Here is a 17,482-nt window from a genome sequence, read left to right as displayed (position 1 = left end):
CAAGAATCTAATTAGACCTAACTCTAATGACGCTCAAAATTTTCTTTCCTATGGAGGTGTGTGGACATCAAGACGTATTCCACAACATTATGCTTTGATTCTGGAGACAAAAATGTGCTTCATTTTCTTGCTTTCTAAGAAGCAAAGCACATGGACAACAAAGATGTCATCACCTATTTGACCGATATTGTCAAAGGTGATTCCTACCCTTCTTCAGCCGATCATCGATGATATCAGGCACCGACGATCTTCTTGATTTCATATAATTTTGCTTTTGCTCTTAAGGAAGTTATTTCTGTAGCCATTTTTTAGTTGGAAAGACCCTTTCTATGTAGTGTACGATAGTGTAATTGAATTCCACTCTGTGATTGAAGGAAGATTATATTTCTCCGGCCACATGCCTTTCACTTGTATCTAAATAGGTTTTATTTTTAGAGGGGAAAAAAAGAAGCAAAGAACATGACTGGATACATACGGTAGGCAACAAAACTGATGGAATGTGCCAACAACTATTTTGGAATCCAACATCCCTTTTTTTTCTTCCTTTCATTTCCTTTTATTTTTCCCTTCTTTTATTCCATAAAATAACAAATAAAATAAAAGTCAATGAGTCTTACCACTTATGGTAAGATCTACAAATACTTTAACTTAAAAAAAGGGGTAAAAGAATGCTGTTTGGTCACTCAAACACAAGGTGGTGAAATGACCACCTGCACCCATGTTGAATGCTTGGGCATGTTCTTATTGGCCTGCGAATTGGTGTAGAAGCCACACAACCGTTTTCTCTCTCAAAAAAAAAATTTAATAAAAAAAATCCAAGAGATTGTAGTTTTTTAAATTTTTATTTCTTCTTCTTTACTCCAATTTTTTAGGATTGAAACAAAATCGATGGATATTGTTAGTTTCATATTGCAAGATTTTAAACCTTCCCTCCTCCACCACATTACAACATAGGCAAGAATTCTTATTATTATTTTTAAAAAAAATGTTTTTTGGAGAAAAGGAACATGTGCCCAAATACAGGCCCTATAAAATAACCATCCTGGTCCTCATGAAAGGCAGAAATTCTACCCCCTATTGATGCTTCTATGTGTGCTCTCATTGGTCTCCGCACTGGTGATGGCATGCTCTCAGTCAGAAAAACTCTCCCCCTTGTTTTTTAATTTATTTTTTTGATTAAATTCTTAAATTAACAAAACAAATAAATATTAATTGAAAAAAAAGGATCCCGGTCAGACTGCATGCGGCTTATAATCAAGCACATGATCGAGTGAAATAACCACCCCATTGGCCCCCACACTGGTGATGGCATACTCTCAGTTAGAAAAACTTTCCCCCTTGTTTTTTAATTTAAGTTCTTGATTAAATTCTTAAATTAACAAAACAAATAAATATAAATTGAAAAAAAATGATCCCTATCAGGCTGCATGCAACTTACGCCCAAGCACATGATGGAGTGAAATAATCTCCCCACCCACTGAAATGAAAAAATCTCACTCAACAGATACCCCAACATGCATTATCATTGACCCAGTGCTTGTGCAGGGGCCACGAAGCCAAGCAGCAATCTTCTGCCCATATAGATTTTAGGACTGAGTTTTCCTCCACCCACGGTGAATGGGATCTCATTCACCGAGGGGCGTGAGAGGGTACTAATAAGTATCGCTGAGAGTATTTAGGAACATACTAAAAACCCTAGGAGGGGTTTGTGAAACGTAGGATGGTGGGTGAACTCTCCTCTATGGGGGAGAAAACTTTGTCCAAATTTCATACTTTCAAAATTATTCTCATATCCGAATGAAAAAAGAATGTTGCTCGGTCACGTAACACCTGTGTTGTGCCCAGACATAGGAGCACATGAAATTACCAACCCATCCCAATGAATTAAAAATCCTATCAATGTTAATGCCCCTAAACACGCTCTCATTGGTCCCTTGCTGGTGCAAAGGCTATGCAACCAAACATCGATCTCTTTCTCTATATGAATTTATAAACTTTTTTTGGGTAGAAAATTTATAAACTAGACCCATATCTGAATTTATCAACCATAATCAACCCATGTGAATTGTGAAAGAGAGATTCTCCCCAAAACGCGTGAGCATCTGGTCTCTATCCCTCTAGGGACTGGAAGGTCCAGCACCACGAGCACACACGCTCATTCTATTCTTCTCGATCCTACAACTACATCCAATGTAGACACTCCTTGCTTGGTCCTCTTCGCTGACCGTTGAAAACCCTGGTCCCACTTGGCCTCTACTCTTTCGTTTTCCCCAATCCCCTTCCTTCCCCGCCAATCTACTGGCAAGAAGCCTAAAACCAGAGACAGCAACAGACTCCCCCCCTGCCGCCCGTTGTAAGAAGACACAACTCTATAAAGTCACACATAATCTCCCTTCATCTCCACCCAAAGTCCCCACAAAAAGCTTTGCAACAATTCTACCTACTGGGCTCAGAGAGACCAAGAACGATATCAGAATCCACAACCACATCTCCACAATTCATCTCAAACAAATTCATAATGCATAGAACACCCTCAAACTCATATCTTGGGCTAGAAGTAGCCCCAGCCTTTTTTAAGCCCATTCAGCAAATGGCTCCACCCTCCCCAACCAAACGCCACACCAAGGTCTCCGTCGTTGGTACTGGCAACGTTGGCATGGCCATTGCTCAAACCATCCTCACCCAAGACCTCGCCGATGAAATCGCCCTCGTCGACGTCAATGCCGACAAGCTCCGTGGAGAGATGCTCGACCTACAGCACGCTGCTGCGTTCCTCCCCCGTACCAAAATCCTCGCCTCCGTCGACTACTCTGTCACTGCCGGATCCGACCTCTGCATCGTCACTGCCGGTGCTCGTCAGATTGTTGGTGAGTCCAGGCTCAATCTGCTTCAGCGCAACGTTACCCTCTTCTCGAAAATCATTCCCCAACTCGCTAAGTACTCCCCTGATACGATACTGCTGATCGTGTCTAACCCAGTCGATGTCTTGACTTATGTGGCCTGGAAGCTTTCTAAGTTTCCCTCTAATCGAGTGATTGGATCGGGCACTAATCTGGATTCCTCCAGGTTTCGGTTCCTCATCGCTGATCACCTCGACGTCAATGCCCAAGATGTTCAGGTACTGTTTTTAACCACTGTTCATTTAGTCATTCTTTCATTGATTTGATAGCCTAGATCTTCTGCTACTGTGATGGAAATCAAATCTAATTTGTTTGATTGGTTGATCTAGGCTTACATTGTCGGCGAACATGGGGACAGTTCAGTTGCGCTTTGGTCGAGCATAAGCGTTGGTGGGGTGCCCGTGTTGAGCTTCTTAGAGAAGCAAGAAATTAACTATGAGAAGGAAACACTGGAGAACATGCACAAAGAAGTTATAAACGGTGCCTACGAGGTGATTCGTCTCAAAGGTTATACCTCATGGGCGATTGGGTACTCTGTAGCTAGCCTTGCTCGAACGATACTCAGGAACCAGAGGAGGGTTCACCCTGTTTCAGTCCTTGCAAAGGGGTTCTATGGAATGGATGATGGAGAAGTGTTCTTGAGCTTGCCTGCTCAGCTTGGTAGGGGAGGGGTTCTGGGTGTGATTAATGTGCACTTGACAGACGAAGAGGCTGGACATCTCCGTGACTCTGCCAAGACCATTTCGGAGTACCAAAGCCAGCTTGGGATCTAGAAGGACGCTCTGCAAGCTTATTCTTGATCTTCTGTTCGTCTGGTTTCTGGGTTTCTCTTGTTTTTGTTTTGTTATGCTCAGATTAGTTGATTACACTCCCCTCTTTGGCATTCTTTTTATGGAATGTTGATATTTCATTCTACACTTCTGACATGTGAGGATAGTTATAATGCTTTCTTACCAGAAATTTTTGTTTAAATTTTCCGAGTGACTTGTATTAGATTGATCTGTGTTAATATTGTCATTGCTGTTACCAGTTGCTATGTCCTTTTCTAGCAACTCATCTTTCTAAATGGTTTTGGGATTTTATTCTTCACACTCCCAGTTGTTGGAAACATCTAAAAACATGCAGTCTTAGAACCAAACCAATCTGAAACTTAAGCAAGTATCGGGCTTAACCCATGTCCGATATTCAAACCTCAAGCTGAACCAAACACACCCAAATTCATAAGCATATATGATATATGTCCTTTTGTATCAAGCAAGAAGGATCTTTATGAGTTTGCTCTTCTTGACTTAGGCTAGGAAATCACTGAAAGCTCTTGGATGGGTTGTTGGACTTTTTTTTTTTTTTTTTTTGGTAACATGGGTTGTTGGATCTTGGTAGAAATTGAACGTTTAATTGACACCGGAATCCCCATATGCATTTATAGCATCATCAGTGAAGTTCAGGCAACAAATACAGTTGCTAATGACAAAACATTTACCAGATTGCTATTTATTACTTTTTAAGTTATTAATCCTAGAAATTTCACATAGACAATTAAGGGAGAAAGAATGCCACCTAGTCGTGTGTGGCACATGGGCCCTGTGTTTATATGAAATGACCATTGTGCGCCCATGAAAAGACAGAAATCCCTGTGGGTGTGGCAGTCATTTCGTGTGGCATTGTGTCTGGGCGTAGGGCCGTGCACCACACGCGACCAGATAGTGTTCTCTTTTCCAACAATTAATATAAGGGGAAATATCATCCCTCTTCCCTCTAAGTATCCATAATATCAATCCGGTACCCAAGTTTTGAATAATGATAATGCCCTCCCTTACTTTTGAAAGATTCCATCAATCATACCCATTTCGTTAAAAAACACTGATGACATCAGCCTTAATATATTCATTTAAACCCCAAAATGCCCTTATGTAATGTGATATTTTAATATTACCCCTAATAATAAGAGACTAAAATGAAAAAGACAATTTAATACCTTCATCTCTTACCTCATACCCTTCGTTTTTTCTTTCTTCTTCTTCTTCCTCCCGCAACCCCACCCGCCCCCACTCCTCTACAACCATGGCTGCCATTACCGTGAGCCTTTGTATTAAAAACACAGAGTAAATTACTCTCCCTCCCCTCGATTATGCTAGAATGCCAAACATTTCTCATTTCCTGCAACTCATCTCACCGCCCCTACTCATGCTCTCTCCTCGCCTATATGAACACCAACTTGCCATCTTGGGTTGGTTTGGTTTAATATTACTGGCTTAGATTACCCTTTCATATGCGATTCAAACCCCCTAATCTTAGATCCGAAACCCCTTTCCATTGGAAAACCAACCCTGCAATTCAGGTTGGGTCTTCCTCTACTGTCAGACCTAACTTCCAGAGATTTTTTTACTTGAATCCTTGATCTTCGGGTCCATTGTTGGGTGGAATCATCAGGGATATGAGTGGAGATCACTCGCCAAAGTTGCAGCTCGATTGTTGTTCATATGATGGATCTCTCTCAATCGATCGGTTGGATGCGTAGGTGAAAAGAAAACTTTTCGATCTCCACAGTCTATTGCTCTATTTTCCATTTGCAAGCTTTTGCTAATTAATTAAGCTTCTTTTTCAATTGCCTTACCTTAGCTCTGTTTCCATTTGCAAGCTTTGTCCCGCTTTCTTTTTTCCGTTTTCTTCTATAGGGCTGAGGAGCCCACAAAAATTGCTTCTTTGATAAGATCTAAATATTTAGCCTTTTTTTCTGATTTATTCTCTCTCTACTACTCTCTATTTCTAATGGAAAATAACTTAAAGTAATAAATTCTCATTTCTCATATGGGAGGTTGAGGATTCACATAGAATATGCTAAATTACTCATTCCAACCTTTGCATCTTAGTGATATCTGGGTTGTTTTTATCTTCTCCTCTTTCCAAGACAGAGTTGAACCCAGGAGAAAAGTAGAGGGAAAGTAAAAGTACAGCTCTCTCTCTTGCTGATGATGCTTCCTTTTCTCCTGCCTCTGTTGTTGCTGCACTTTCTAGAAAAAGACTTTTCTTAGAAGTTAACAGCCACAAACTATAGCGTGATCATAAAGATCAGATTTTTATTGGCTTAATTAAGTGATTGTTTCGTGTTCATATTAAGTTTTGTGCTAGGTATTAGCTGAAAAATGGAGAGGAGAATGGAGGTGGTGGTGACCGTGGCTACGGAAGTGGTGGTGGTGACTGTTACTCAAGATGGAGAAACTAGGGTTTCTAGAGATGTTTTTAGGGTTTTGATATGGTTAGGGGGTATTATTGAAATATCACAAAAATAAGGGCATTTTGGGGTTTAAATAAATATTTTTAAGGTGATGTCATCACTTAACAGTGATAGAAGAAGAAGGGAAATATCGTCTTTTGAACTGCTATTTTAACAGCATTAGCCACTTAGGTTACTGTTGATAGAATCTTTCAAAAGTAGGGGAGGGCATTATCATTATTCAGAATTTGGGTACTGGGTTGATATTATGGATACTTAGAGGGTAGGGGGATTATATTTCCCCTTAATATAATAATTGGGAAAAAGAACGATAATTGGTCTAGTGGTTCCTGTATCTAGACACAGGACCACACGACATTACCGCTCAACCACCAGGTGAACTAAAAAATCTCATCCAGTCAAATACTTCGAGAAGCATAGATTTGGAGCTCTGCTCTTCCTCCAACAAACACCTGAAAATTTCATCATTAATTCTGGCATTCTCCACCTCGTTGGGAAAATCTAACATGCTTCTCAGTATATTTGGGAATCAAGGGTTGGGATAGTATGGCAGATGATGTCACGTGGGCATGTGCCACTAGGTTGTTGATTTATGGAATATTGATCCTCCTCATAATCCATTTTCGGATTGGATCAGCTTTTTGTTGGAACGAACAGAAGGGCTACAATTCAGAGATTGTCGTGGTCTTAAATACGGTCCAAGTAGCCTAATTGGTGCAGGAGGAGGAAGGGTCTGTTTGAATAACAATTTGTAGATTCTCTATGTTCATAATTGTGGTGATGTGGAATATCTTTTGGTGAGTACTACAAATGTAGTTGATGAGGCCGCAGAAGATCATCATCATCATTAAGAAGAATAAGAAGAAGAAGAAGAAAAGGTTGTTGTTCCATAGCAAATCGAAGCACTTGGCAATTTGAAGAGCTACAGTTGTTGTCCCTCCTATCGAAACTAAAGGCAATCTACCAATATGGGCGTCTTCTTCTTCGCTGCTACTACCGCCAAGTAGTACTCCAATTTTTGGCAACTTAAGGTCCCTATTTATCAGTTCTTGTGATAGGTTGAAGCACATCCTACCAATGATGAGTTTGGCCCAAGGAGGTCTCCTACAACTTGAAGAATTGATGATTCATAATTGCTCTGATCTGGAGAAAATAATAATTGTGAAGGATAATCATTATCATCATCACATTGAAAATAAGGAGGAGGAGGAGGCTATAAAAATCATCATGTGCAAGAAGACGTAAACGATGATGTTTCCTCGACTAAGGTATCTACATTTAGAAAATCTGCCAAATCTCTCGATGGTGGTGAGCAAAGGAGTGTTACGGAGTTTTGGCAATATGGGTATCTTCCATCGTCGTCTTCTTCTTCGCTGCTACTACCGCCAAGTAGTACTCCAATTTTTGGCAACCTAAGGTCCCTATTTATCAATTCTTGTGATAGATTGAAGCACTTCCTACCAATGATGAGTTTGGCCCAAGGAGGTGTACTACAACTTGAAGAATTGATGATTCATAATTGCTCTGATCTGGAGGAAATAATAATTGTGAAGGATCATCATCATGACATTGAAAAAAAGGAGGAGGAGAAGGCCATGAAAATCATCATGTGCAAGAAGACGTCATCGGTGCTATTTCCTCGACTATGGTATCTATATTTAGAAAATCTATCAAATCTCTCGATGGTGGTGAGTAAAGCGGTGTTATGGATTTTTGGCAATATGGGTCTCTTCCATCATCGTCTTCTTCTTCGTTGCTACTACCGCCATGTAGTACTCCAATTTTTGGCAACCTAGGTCCCTACTTATCAATTCTTGTGATAGTTTGAAGCACATCCTATCGATGATGAGTTTGGCCCAAGGAGGTCACCTACAACTTAAAGAATTGATTATTCATAATTGCTCTGATCTGGAGGAAATAATGATTGTGAAGGATCATCATCATCATCATGACATTGAAAATAAGGAGAAGGACCCCAAGGGGTCAGCTCAGTTGGCAAAAGACCAACTCCTCAAATAAGAGGTCATGAGTTCAAACCACCTTGGGGTGTATCCTCATTCCCTATACAAGCTCTTAATCCAAAAAATAGAAAATAAGGAGAAGGAGGAGGCCATGAAAATCATCATGTGCAAGAAGACGCCAACAGTGCTATTTCCTCGACTAAGATATCTACATTTAGAAAATCTACCAAATCTCTCAATGGTGGTGAGCAAAGGGGTGTTACGGATTTTTTGCAGTATAGGTTTCTTCCATCGTCATCTTCTTCTTCGTTGCTACTACCGCCAAGTAGTACTCCAATTTTTAGAACCTAAGGTCCCTAGTTATCAATTATTGTGATAGGTGGAAGCACATCCTACTGATGATGAGTTTGGCCCAAGGAGGTCTCCTACAACTTGAAGAATTGATGATTCATAAATGCTCTAATCTGGAGGAAATAATGACTGTGAAGGATCATCATCATCATCATGACATTGAAAATAAGGAGGAGGAGGAGGCCATGAAAATCATCATGTGCAAGAAGACGTCAACAGTGCTATTTTCTTGACTAAGGCATCTACATTTAGAAAATCTACCAAATCTCTCAATGGTGGTGAGCAAAGGGGTGTTATGGATTTTTTGCAATATAGGTCTCTTCCATCATCGTCTTCTTCTTCGCTGCTACTACCACCAAGTAGTACTTCAATTTTTGGAACCTAAGGTTCCTACTTTTCAATTTTTGTGATAGGTTGAAGCACATCCTACCAATGATGAGTTTGGCCCAAGAAGGTCTCCTACAACTTGAAAAATTGATGATTCATAATTGCTCTAATCTGGAGGAAATAATAATTGTGAAGGATCATCATCATCATCACCATGACATTGAAAATGAGGAGGAGGCCATGAAAATCACCATGTGCAAGAAGACGTCAAAGGTGTTGTTTCCTCGACTAAGGTTTCTACATTTAGAAAATTTGCCAAATCTCTCAATGGTGGTGTGCAAAGGGGTGTTACGGAGCAACCATAATTATAATTATAATTATTGGCCCTCATTAGAAAAATTGACAGTTTGGGGAAATACTGATCAGAGACCAATCCAATCTGATACTGAGATTACGAACCATGCCACAGGCACACACCCTTTCTTTTCTTCTCAATCCTACAGCCGAATGTACACCTTTTTTTTGGGTAGAACGATTGTTCTTGTCATTCATTTTGCTTATTTACTTTTATCCTCTTCGTTGACTGTTCAAAACCCTGGTCCCACTTGGCCTCTACTCATTCTTCTTCCCCAATACTCTTCCCCATCCGCCAATCTACTGGCTAAAAAGAGTAAGATCAGAGACTATGGAGTGAGGTATCGATATTGGATTGAATGGAGGAGCAGCAATGAAGGTGATGATAGATACAGAACTTGCGGTCAATAATGTAGGGATCATCATAACACCAAACCACCCAATGTAAAGACAGTTTTCAGTGTTGGTTATCCAGTTACTTCAATGACCCCATAGGCTTTTGCTTTCATGATACCTAGCCTATCTTGGATAGGGTATCGGTATCAAATCAGAGGTAAAATCGTAAAAAAAATTATTTTTAATGAAAAATAGGAATAAAATTAACCAATCTGGATTGGTATCCAAAACTTGGATACCGATATCTCATCTGGCAGAGACATCAACAGGTCTGGCGAGGGTTACAATGTACGTAGCCTTACCCTTGTTTTCGCAGAGATGTTGTTTCCAAACCCAAACCCGTGACCTCTTGGTCACAATGGAGCAACCTTAACACTTGCACCCATAGTTAGTAAGTTCACGTATTAATTGCCTTATTAATTGCCGTATCCGACCGTATAATTCAATGACTTACCGTATTCTATGAGGTAGCTTAATTTTGAACGTGAGTCTTAAAAACAACCGTATTAATTGCCATATTAAGTGTCGTATTAATGCATATTTATGTGTTTTAATTTGATTAAACAAAATAAAAACCTAAAACCTAAAAGCTAAAAACCCAAAAACCGATGAGAAAACCCCGAACACCCGAAGACTCTTGTTCTATTGCACCAAAAAAAAAGAAGACTCTCGATCTAGGCTTCTAGCAAACCATCTACTCTCAAGCACTTTGGTTCTGGTTCATATCCATCAATTCCAGGTATCTTTAATCTCTCTCTCTCTCTCTCTCTCTCTCTTTGTGTATGTGTTTGTGTTGATAAGATTTATATAGATCTCAATTCTTCACTAACTAGGAATTTTTTTTAATTATTTGTGTTAATTGTTTTTGATTCATGGTGCAGGGTAATTCCTTTCTTCTTTTTTTTTTTTTTTTTTTTTTTCTTTTGCTTCATTGTTTGTGACCTTATTAGTCTATAATTTGCATGGACCCCATTTGTCTTCTACCGCTTCCGCTGCTCAACTTTCTCATGGAGTTCTTTGTGTTTTACACGTAATTGTTCTAAATAAAGCCTTGGGTTTTCTCTATATATTTTTGAGCAGTCACAAATAGTCAGAGTCCATAAAGATGTGAGTTCATTTTTTAACTTATATTGTGATAAAGCAGTGTCTTGGTATGTAATGGTCCATATTGGATAAAAGTCATGGTGGCCCTCCACTGGCTCCACAAATTAAATTTGTACTCCTTTGGATCTCAAGAAAAGGATTTTATAGTTAGGATCTAGGGAACAATGATAACAAAGCTCATAAGAAAAGTAATCCCTCGATCCTCCTAAATCTATATCCAAATTAGTATGTTTCTGTATTTTATTAGGGTAATAAAATTCTATGTTAATGTTTTCTTATTTTATTGATTATAAATAGTTGAGTGGTGCAATTGTTTAATACTTTTGGTAGCCAGTTGAGTGTTATTCTTAATAAATAGGTAACAATAGAATGAATTATCGTAGTTTTTAAGGAAAGTTTCGATATTTTTTTTATTTATTTGGATACCCGTACTTTTGCTCCCATAGTATTTCAGAGTAACAGTATTAACACATACCGTATCATTGTCGTACGCATTTTATTGCGTCGAATTTTAAAAATGAACTATTTCTGCATGGATCGATTAATTATCGTACGTATCCATTCCCGTATTATTGCCGTACCCAAACTTACTAACTATGCTTGCACCAAGGCCCACCCTCAAGACGCAACCTTATAAATTCACATAAAATCTCCCTTCACCTCCACTCAAAGTCCCCAGAAAAAATTTTGCAACCATTCTTCCTACCCGATATCAAAATCCACAAGGACCGCAACCACAGCTCCACAATCCATCTTAAACAAATTCATAATGCATAGGACACCCTCAAACTCATGCCCCAGCCTTCTTCAAGCCCATTCAGCAAATGGCCCCACCATAAAAAACCAAACGCCACACCAAGATCTCCGTCGTTGGTACGGCAACGTTGGCATGGCCATTGCTCAAACCATCCTCACCAAGACCTCGCCGATGAAATTGCCCTCGTCGCCGTCGACCCCGACAAGCTCCGTGGTGAGATGCTCGACCTACAACACGCCGCCGCTTTCCTCCCCCATACCAAAATCTTCTCCTCCGTCGTCTACTCTGTCACCACCGGATCCGACCTCTGCATCGTCACTGCCGGTGCCCGTCAGAATGTCGGTGAGCCCAGTCGATGTCTTGACTTATGTGGCCTGGAAGCTTTCTGGATTACCCTCTAATCGTGTGATTGGATCGGGCACCAATCTTGATTCCTCCAGGTTTCGGTTCCTCATCTCTGATCATCTCGACGTCAACGCCCAAGATATTTAGGTACTGTGTTTAACCACTATTCATTCATTCAGTCATTATTTCATTGATTTGCTGGCCCAGATGTTCTGCTACTGTGATGGAAATCAAATCTAATTTGTTTGATTGGCCGATCTAGGCTTACATTGTTGGCGAACATGGGGACAGTTCAGTTGCGCTTTGGTCGAGCATTAGCGTTGGTGGGGTGCCCTTGTTGAGCTTCCTAGAGAAGCAAGAAATTAACTATGAGAAGGAAAAACTGGAGAACATACACAAAGAAGTCATAAACAGTGCCTACGAGGTGATTCGTCTCAAGGGTTATACCTCATGGGCGATTGGGTACTCTGTAGCTAGCCTTGCTCGAACGATACTCAGGAACCAGAGGAGGGTTCACCCTGTTTCAGTCCTTGCCAAGGGGTTCTATGGAATGGATGATGGAGAGGTGTTCTTGAGTTTGCCTGCTCAGCTTGGTAGGGGAGGGGTTCTGGGTGTGATTAATATGCACTTGACAGATGAAGAGGCTCAGCATCTCCGTGACTCTGCCAAGACCATTTCGGAGTACCAAAGCCAGCTTGGTATCTAGAAGGACGCACTGCAAGCTTATTCTTGATCTTCTGTTCGTCTGGTTTCTGGGTTTCTCTGGTTTTTGTTTTGTTATGCTCAGATTAGTTGATTACACTCCTCTCTTTGTCATTCTTTCATGGAATGTTGATATTATTATGCTTCACTTCTGACTTGTGAGGATAATTATAATGCTTTCTTACCAGATGTATTAGATTGATCTGTCCATTACTAGCAACTCATCTTTCTAAATGATTTTGGGATTTTATTCTTTACACTCCTAATGGTTGGAAACATATAAAATCATGCAGTCTTAGAACCAAACCAATCTGAAACTTAAGCAAGTATCGGGCTTATCCCATATCCGATATCCAAACATCAAGCTAAACCAAACACACCTAAATTCATAAACTAATGTCCTTTTGTATCAAACAAGAAGGATCTTTATGATTTTGTTTTTCGTGACTTCGGCAAGGAAATCACTGAAAGGTCTTGAATGGGTTGTTGGACCTTGGTAGAAGTTGAATGTTTAATGGGAAATTATCAGTGCCACCCCCTGACGTTTGCCTATATTTGAAGGTACATTCATTAACTATCATAATATCAAGCATTACCCATTTTTTAACGGTGTTAACATATGAAATTTCTTTGATCAATATACCTTTTGTACTAGAGAAATAAAAAACCTATTCTTAAACAAGTTTTCTATTTTACACTCTCCATCTCATCCTCTACCTCCACCTCAACTTCCACCCCCACCTCATTTTCAGGCACCACGGCCCTGCTGTGCAACCCCCACTCCCACTCCCCACTGCTCTCCCCCACCACCAGCCATCCCTGCCAATCACTCCCATCCCTAAACTTCCGCACTTGCAATCGGTATAGAGAACAATAGGAGCAAAAATAGTAACGACCAGCAAGAACAAAACGGACTTTCTTAACATCATATTTTCTCTTGCCGCAATCAAAAGCAAAACCAGAAACCAATTCCATGATTCTGGTTCTAGACCAGACAACTTTCTTAGAAGGTTTCTGCTTAGGCATTAATGAAAAAAGTAAAACTTTGAATTGATCTTCCATTCAAAACCAAAAAAAAAAAATTTTAAAAATTTGTCATCATAGACTCGATAAAAATCCCATCTTGAAACATTGTATTATACAAATTAATAATAAACAAAAACGAAAGAACAAGAATGCAATACCTGGGCCCCCTGGGCTTTGTTAAAGAAGACTTCGTTTTTGGCGTGCATAAGAATCTCTATTTCTCCTTCTTTGATGAGAAGCAGGGCGGCGATTGGCACTGCAGTTCTGGTAGTGATGCTTATATCTCTTTCTCAGGTCAAATGCAAAGAAAGAAATTTCGTTTTACTTTTTTCTTACGCTTCATCATGATTTCCTCCAACTATTGTTCCTCCGTCTTTCCTTTCCACCTTTCCCGCTTTGAATCTTCCCTTCCCTTTGCCTAATCAAAAACAATTTAATGCACAAAAAACGCCAGGGATAATAATCAGGAAATTTTAAATTGCTATATGGAAAGTGAGAGAAGAGGAAGGGGGCCCGCTGCTACAACTCGAGCTTGTGATCAATTGAGAGTGAGACTTGGAGAGAGAACTTGCCTCTGCAACTCGAGCTTGGTCGGAAAACTGAAGGATGTGCAATCCGGTGTGAGGAAGATGGTCGCCGGAGTGAGGAAAATGGTGGTCGGTTGACACCGGGCTGCTTTATCGCCGGCATAGGTCACAGTAGGTTGCAGTGGATTCTCCAAGGTTGTCGGTGAGTCTGAGGAAGAAGAAGGGTTTGTGGGTGTTTTAATTGAAAGGGTAGATTAAGTACTTTGCCTACTAAGAAGGGTAGAATTGTCTTTTAAACAATATTTAATTGTTGACATTACCGGTCAATAGCTCTTAACTAACGGTAAGGGGTCTGTGTGGAATTACTTTGGTAAAGCAGGGGGTGGCATTGATATTATGGTAGTTAGTGGGTATGCCTTAAAATATAGGCAAACGTCAAGGGCTGGCGTTGATAATTTCCCATGTTTAATTGACACCAGAATCCCCATATGCATTAATAGCATCATCACTGAAGTTCAGGCAAGAAATACAGTTACTAAGGAGAGTAGTTACTAATGACAAAACATTTACTTGATTGTTATTTATTACTTAAGTAATTAATCTATCCTAGTTGCACCCCTTAAAAAAAAAATTAATCTATCCTAGAAATTTCGCATAAACAATTAAGGGAGAAAGAACACTACCTAGTCGCGTGCGGCACGCGGCCCTTGCGTTTAGACACAGGGCCACGCAAAATGACCATAGTACCCCATGAAAAGGTAGAAATCCCTATGGCCCTATGGGCGCAAAAATCATTTCGTGCGGCTTTGTGTTTGGGTGCAAGGGTAGCACCTAGATATAATAATTGGGAAAAAGAACGATAACCAATCGAGTGGTTCCTGCACCTAGACACAGGAACACGTGACATTAACGCTCAGCCACCGATGAACTAAAAAATCTCATTCAGTCAAATGCTCTTGCACGTGCTCTTATTGGCCCCCACATTGGTGCAGGCACTACACGACCAGATTGCGATCTCTTGCCCATAATAATTAAAGTGAAAAGTTGCTCCATAGGTGCTAAAAATTGGTGGGTTCACTACTTGATGATAAATTGCGGGTGGGCCTTGGTGCAACCGTAAGGTTGATCCATTGTGACCTAGTGGTCGTAGATTTGAGGCCGGAAACAGTCTCTTTGTGCGTACACTATGACCATAAAAAAAACAAGAGAATCCATTCTCCGTCCAGGAGTGTGGTCACAGAGACGGTATTTCTACCTTTCATGGGGGGTGGGGGTGCGGGTGGGGAACGGCGTTTTAAACGTGTTTTTACTTACAAAGGTTCCACCCACTAGCTCATCCAAAACCCATATCAAAATGAATGATGTATAGAATGTTTCAGTTCATATGGCCTAGTAAGTATGGAAATCCCTCTTGCTGAAGCCCAGCCCACAACTCTTCAGACTCGAGCCCACCTTGCCCCTTGGACAGTTTCCCTATGGGTGTTAATGGGTCGAGTTGGACCAGGCTTGGCCTTAACCCTAGCTCAACCCTAGGAATCTTAACCTAAACCCAAGCCCAGTCCGACCCTGGCAGGGCTTTCCCAAGCTCGGCCCAACCCTGATGGCCCATTAAATAGTGAAATTAACAAGCCCAGTCATGGCATCACAACCCACTTGATATATATTAATGTATATCAAATCCTAGTTGACAAAGCCCCAACCCACTTTTTGATGTATTATAATATATATATATATTATATAATACATTAAAACAGGGTTGAGCTAGCACTGCCAGGGCCGAGGCCTCAACCCAGGCCTGGACCGGTCCAACCTTGCCAAGGCCTAGCAATTGTCAAACCCAACCTGACCCTTCCTCATCCCTAGGCCGGCGGGTTATGACCGGGTTTTTTTTTACACCCCTAGTTGTGGAGTTTTCCCTTATAACAACAGAGAAAAAAACGATCCTACAAATTTGTTCTTTTGTTGTTCAGGTTCCTGTTAGCGAGTAACTGGTTAGGGACAACAGTATCCCATTTTTGGAACCCACGGTTGGTCAGATTGCCCGTACAGTTGGTAAGGTAATCAACATATCATCGATTGTAAAGGAGAGGGAGCGAAACAATGTATTTAATGAGTAAAAAAGAGATGGCATGGCTCCTATATTTAGGTTGTGTTTGATATGCATTATTAGAATGTATTCTAGGTTGATTTCGCATTCTCGGATGATAAAACAACTATTTTTATCTATCAAGAATGTGAAATTGACCCAGAATGCATTCCAAGAATGCATACCAATGCAGCATTAATGAGTGGAGAGAGAGACTGAGATAGAAGTACAAACTTGTAATACTACACCTCATGGTTTGAGGAATTGGTGTCGGATTGGTCGATTTGTTCTGGTATCGGTGGAAATCGATACCAATTCTTAGCCGATCCCATATCGGTGGATCAACATGGACAAGGGTAAAAATGTAAAAAAAAAAAAAAAATCAAATTTGATTGTGTATTCTGCTTTTGTGTTACATTACTTCTTTGTCTTGATTCTATGGATTTAGTGCACGATATCGAATCAAGTATTGACTATCTAGAAAATCGATACAATACAGATACAGATCGACTTGGATTGGACAGTGAGATTTGATGGTTTTACCCCTAGTTTGTACCGTTCCATCGATACAGGATTGACCAATTATCAAGATTGGTGGCTAGCGATATCCATACAGATCACCGGGGCCTAACAAAAATATGTGGGATCAACTAAATTATTCTAACTGTAACCACATGTAAGCTAAGCTGAACAGTAATGTGCTTTTGTTTTGTGGTCCAAGCATGCCTTAATATCCCACCAAAGTTCATATATACAATCCCTTTTTTGGGGTTCCATGCCATTGGATGTTTATTTTAGACCGATCATTTATAATAGGATCTTCAAGGTGCAACAGTTGCTGCAAGGCTCCTCAATTATATCCAAAGAGGCCAACGAGATAGAGCACTGATCTTATTATTTTAATAGATCCAATGGAAACCCTTTTCTTTCATTTAAAGAAAAAGGGCAACGCTTTTAATAAAATCCCCCAAAAGAGAAAGGCTTGTGGGGAACCTTTTACCATTACATGTATGGTTCATCCATTCCAGCAAATTTTTTGTGAACATTTTGCCAATGTGAAAAAGTTGGCAGGACAGATAGGGTTCACTTTGAATTAGTTACGTGTCAAATTTTTTTTTTAGTTGAAGTCGATGTGTCAAATTTAATGATATAATTTAATCATATGACCAATTTATATTGAATTCTTTTGTCGGTCAACCTATTTGTTTCATTTCTTAGACCCTCTTTTTCTACTTGTACAAAATTTGGATTTATTTTAAAGCCCGTGTGTCAAATTTGAGCTTTAGATGAGCTGTCATGTGATAGATATAAATGGGCTATTATGCTACCTCTTACTCTTTTCAATTATAAATCTAGTATAGAATTCTATTTCTTACAACAATCATATACAAATAAGTTGTTCAACGTAACT

At 40.0% G+C, this 17,482-nt stretch overlaps 1 protein-coding gene and 1 pseudogene across 1 annotated transcript; both read left to right on the top strand.

The window, feature by feature from the left end:
- Positions 1-2,457: 2,457 nt before the first annotated feature.
- On the top strand, positions 2,458-3,852 carry LOC122671287 (L-lactate dehydrogenase A-like). The gene is made up of 2 exons (XM_043868414.1): positions 2,458-3,118; positions 3,230-3,852. The coding sequence occupies exons 1-2, from the start codon at positions 2,519-2,521 to the stop codon at positions 3,671-3,673; spliced, it is 1,044 nt and encodes a 347-aa protein (XP_043724349.1). The 5' UTR covers positions 2,458-2,518; the 3' UTR covers positions 3,674-3,852.
- A 7,576-nt stretch (positions 3,853-11,428) lies between these two features.
- On the top strand, positions 11,429-12,621 carry LOC122671288 (annotated as a pseudogene).
- The last annotated feature ends 4,861 nt before the right edge of the window (positions 12,622-17,482 follow it).

This window comes from Telopea speciosissima, chromosome 8 (genome assembly GCF_018873765.1).
Source record: "Telopea speciosissima isolate NSW1024214 ecotype Mountain lineage chromosome 8, Tspe_v1, whole genome shotgun sequence".
NCBI lineage: Eukaryota > Viridiplantae > Streptophyta > Magnoliopsida > Proteales > Proteaceae > Telopea > Telopea speciosissima.
This window is presented reverse-complemented; position numbering and strand designations above follow the sequence as displayed.

Bases quoted from the DNA above. Each gene is read 5' to 3' on its own strand.
- LOC122671287 (XM_043868414.1), top strand. From the start codon at position 2,519: ATGCATAGAACACCCTCAAACTCATATCTTGGGCTAGAAGTAGCCCCA. The intron at 3,119-3,229 runs GTACTGTTTTTA...TGGTTGATCTAG, and splicing joins TCAATGCCCAAGATGTTCAG to GCTTACATTGTCGGCGAACA.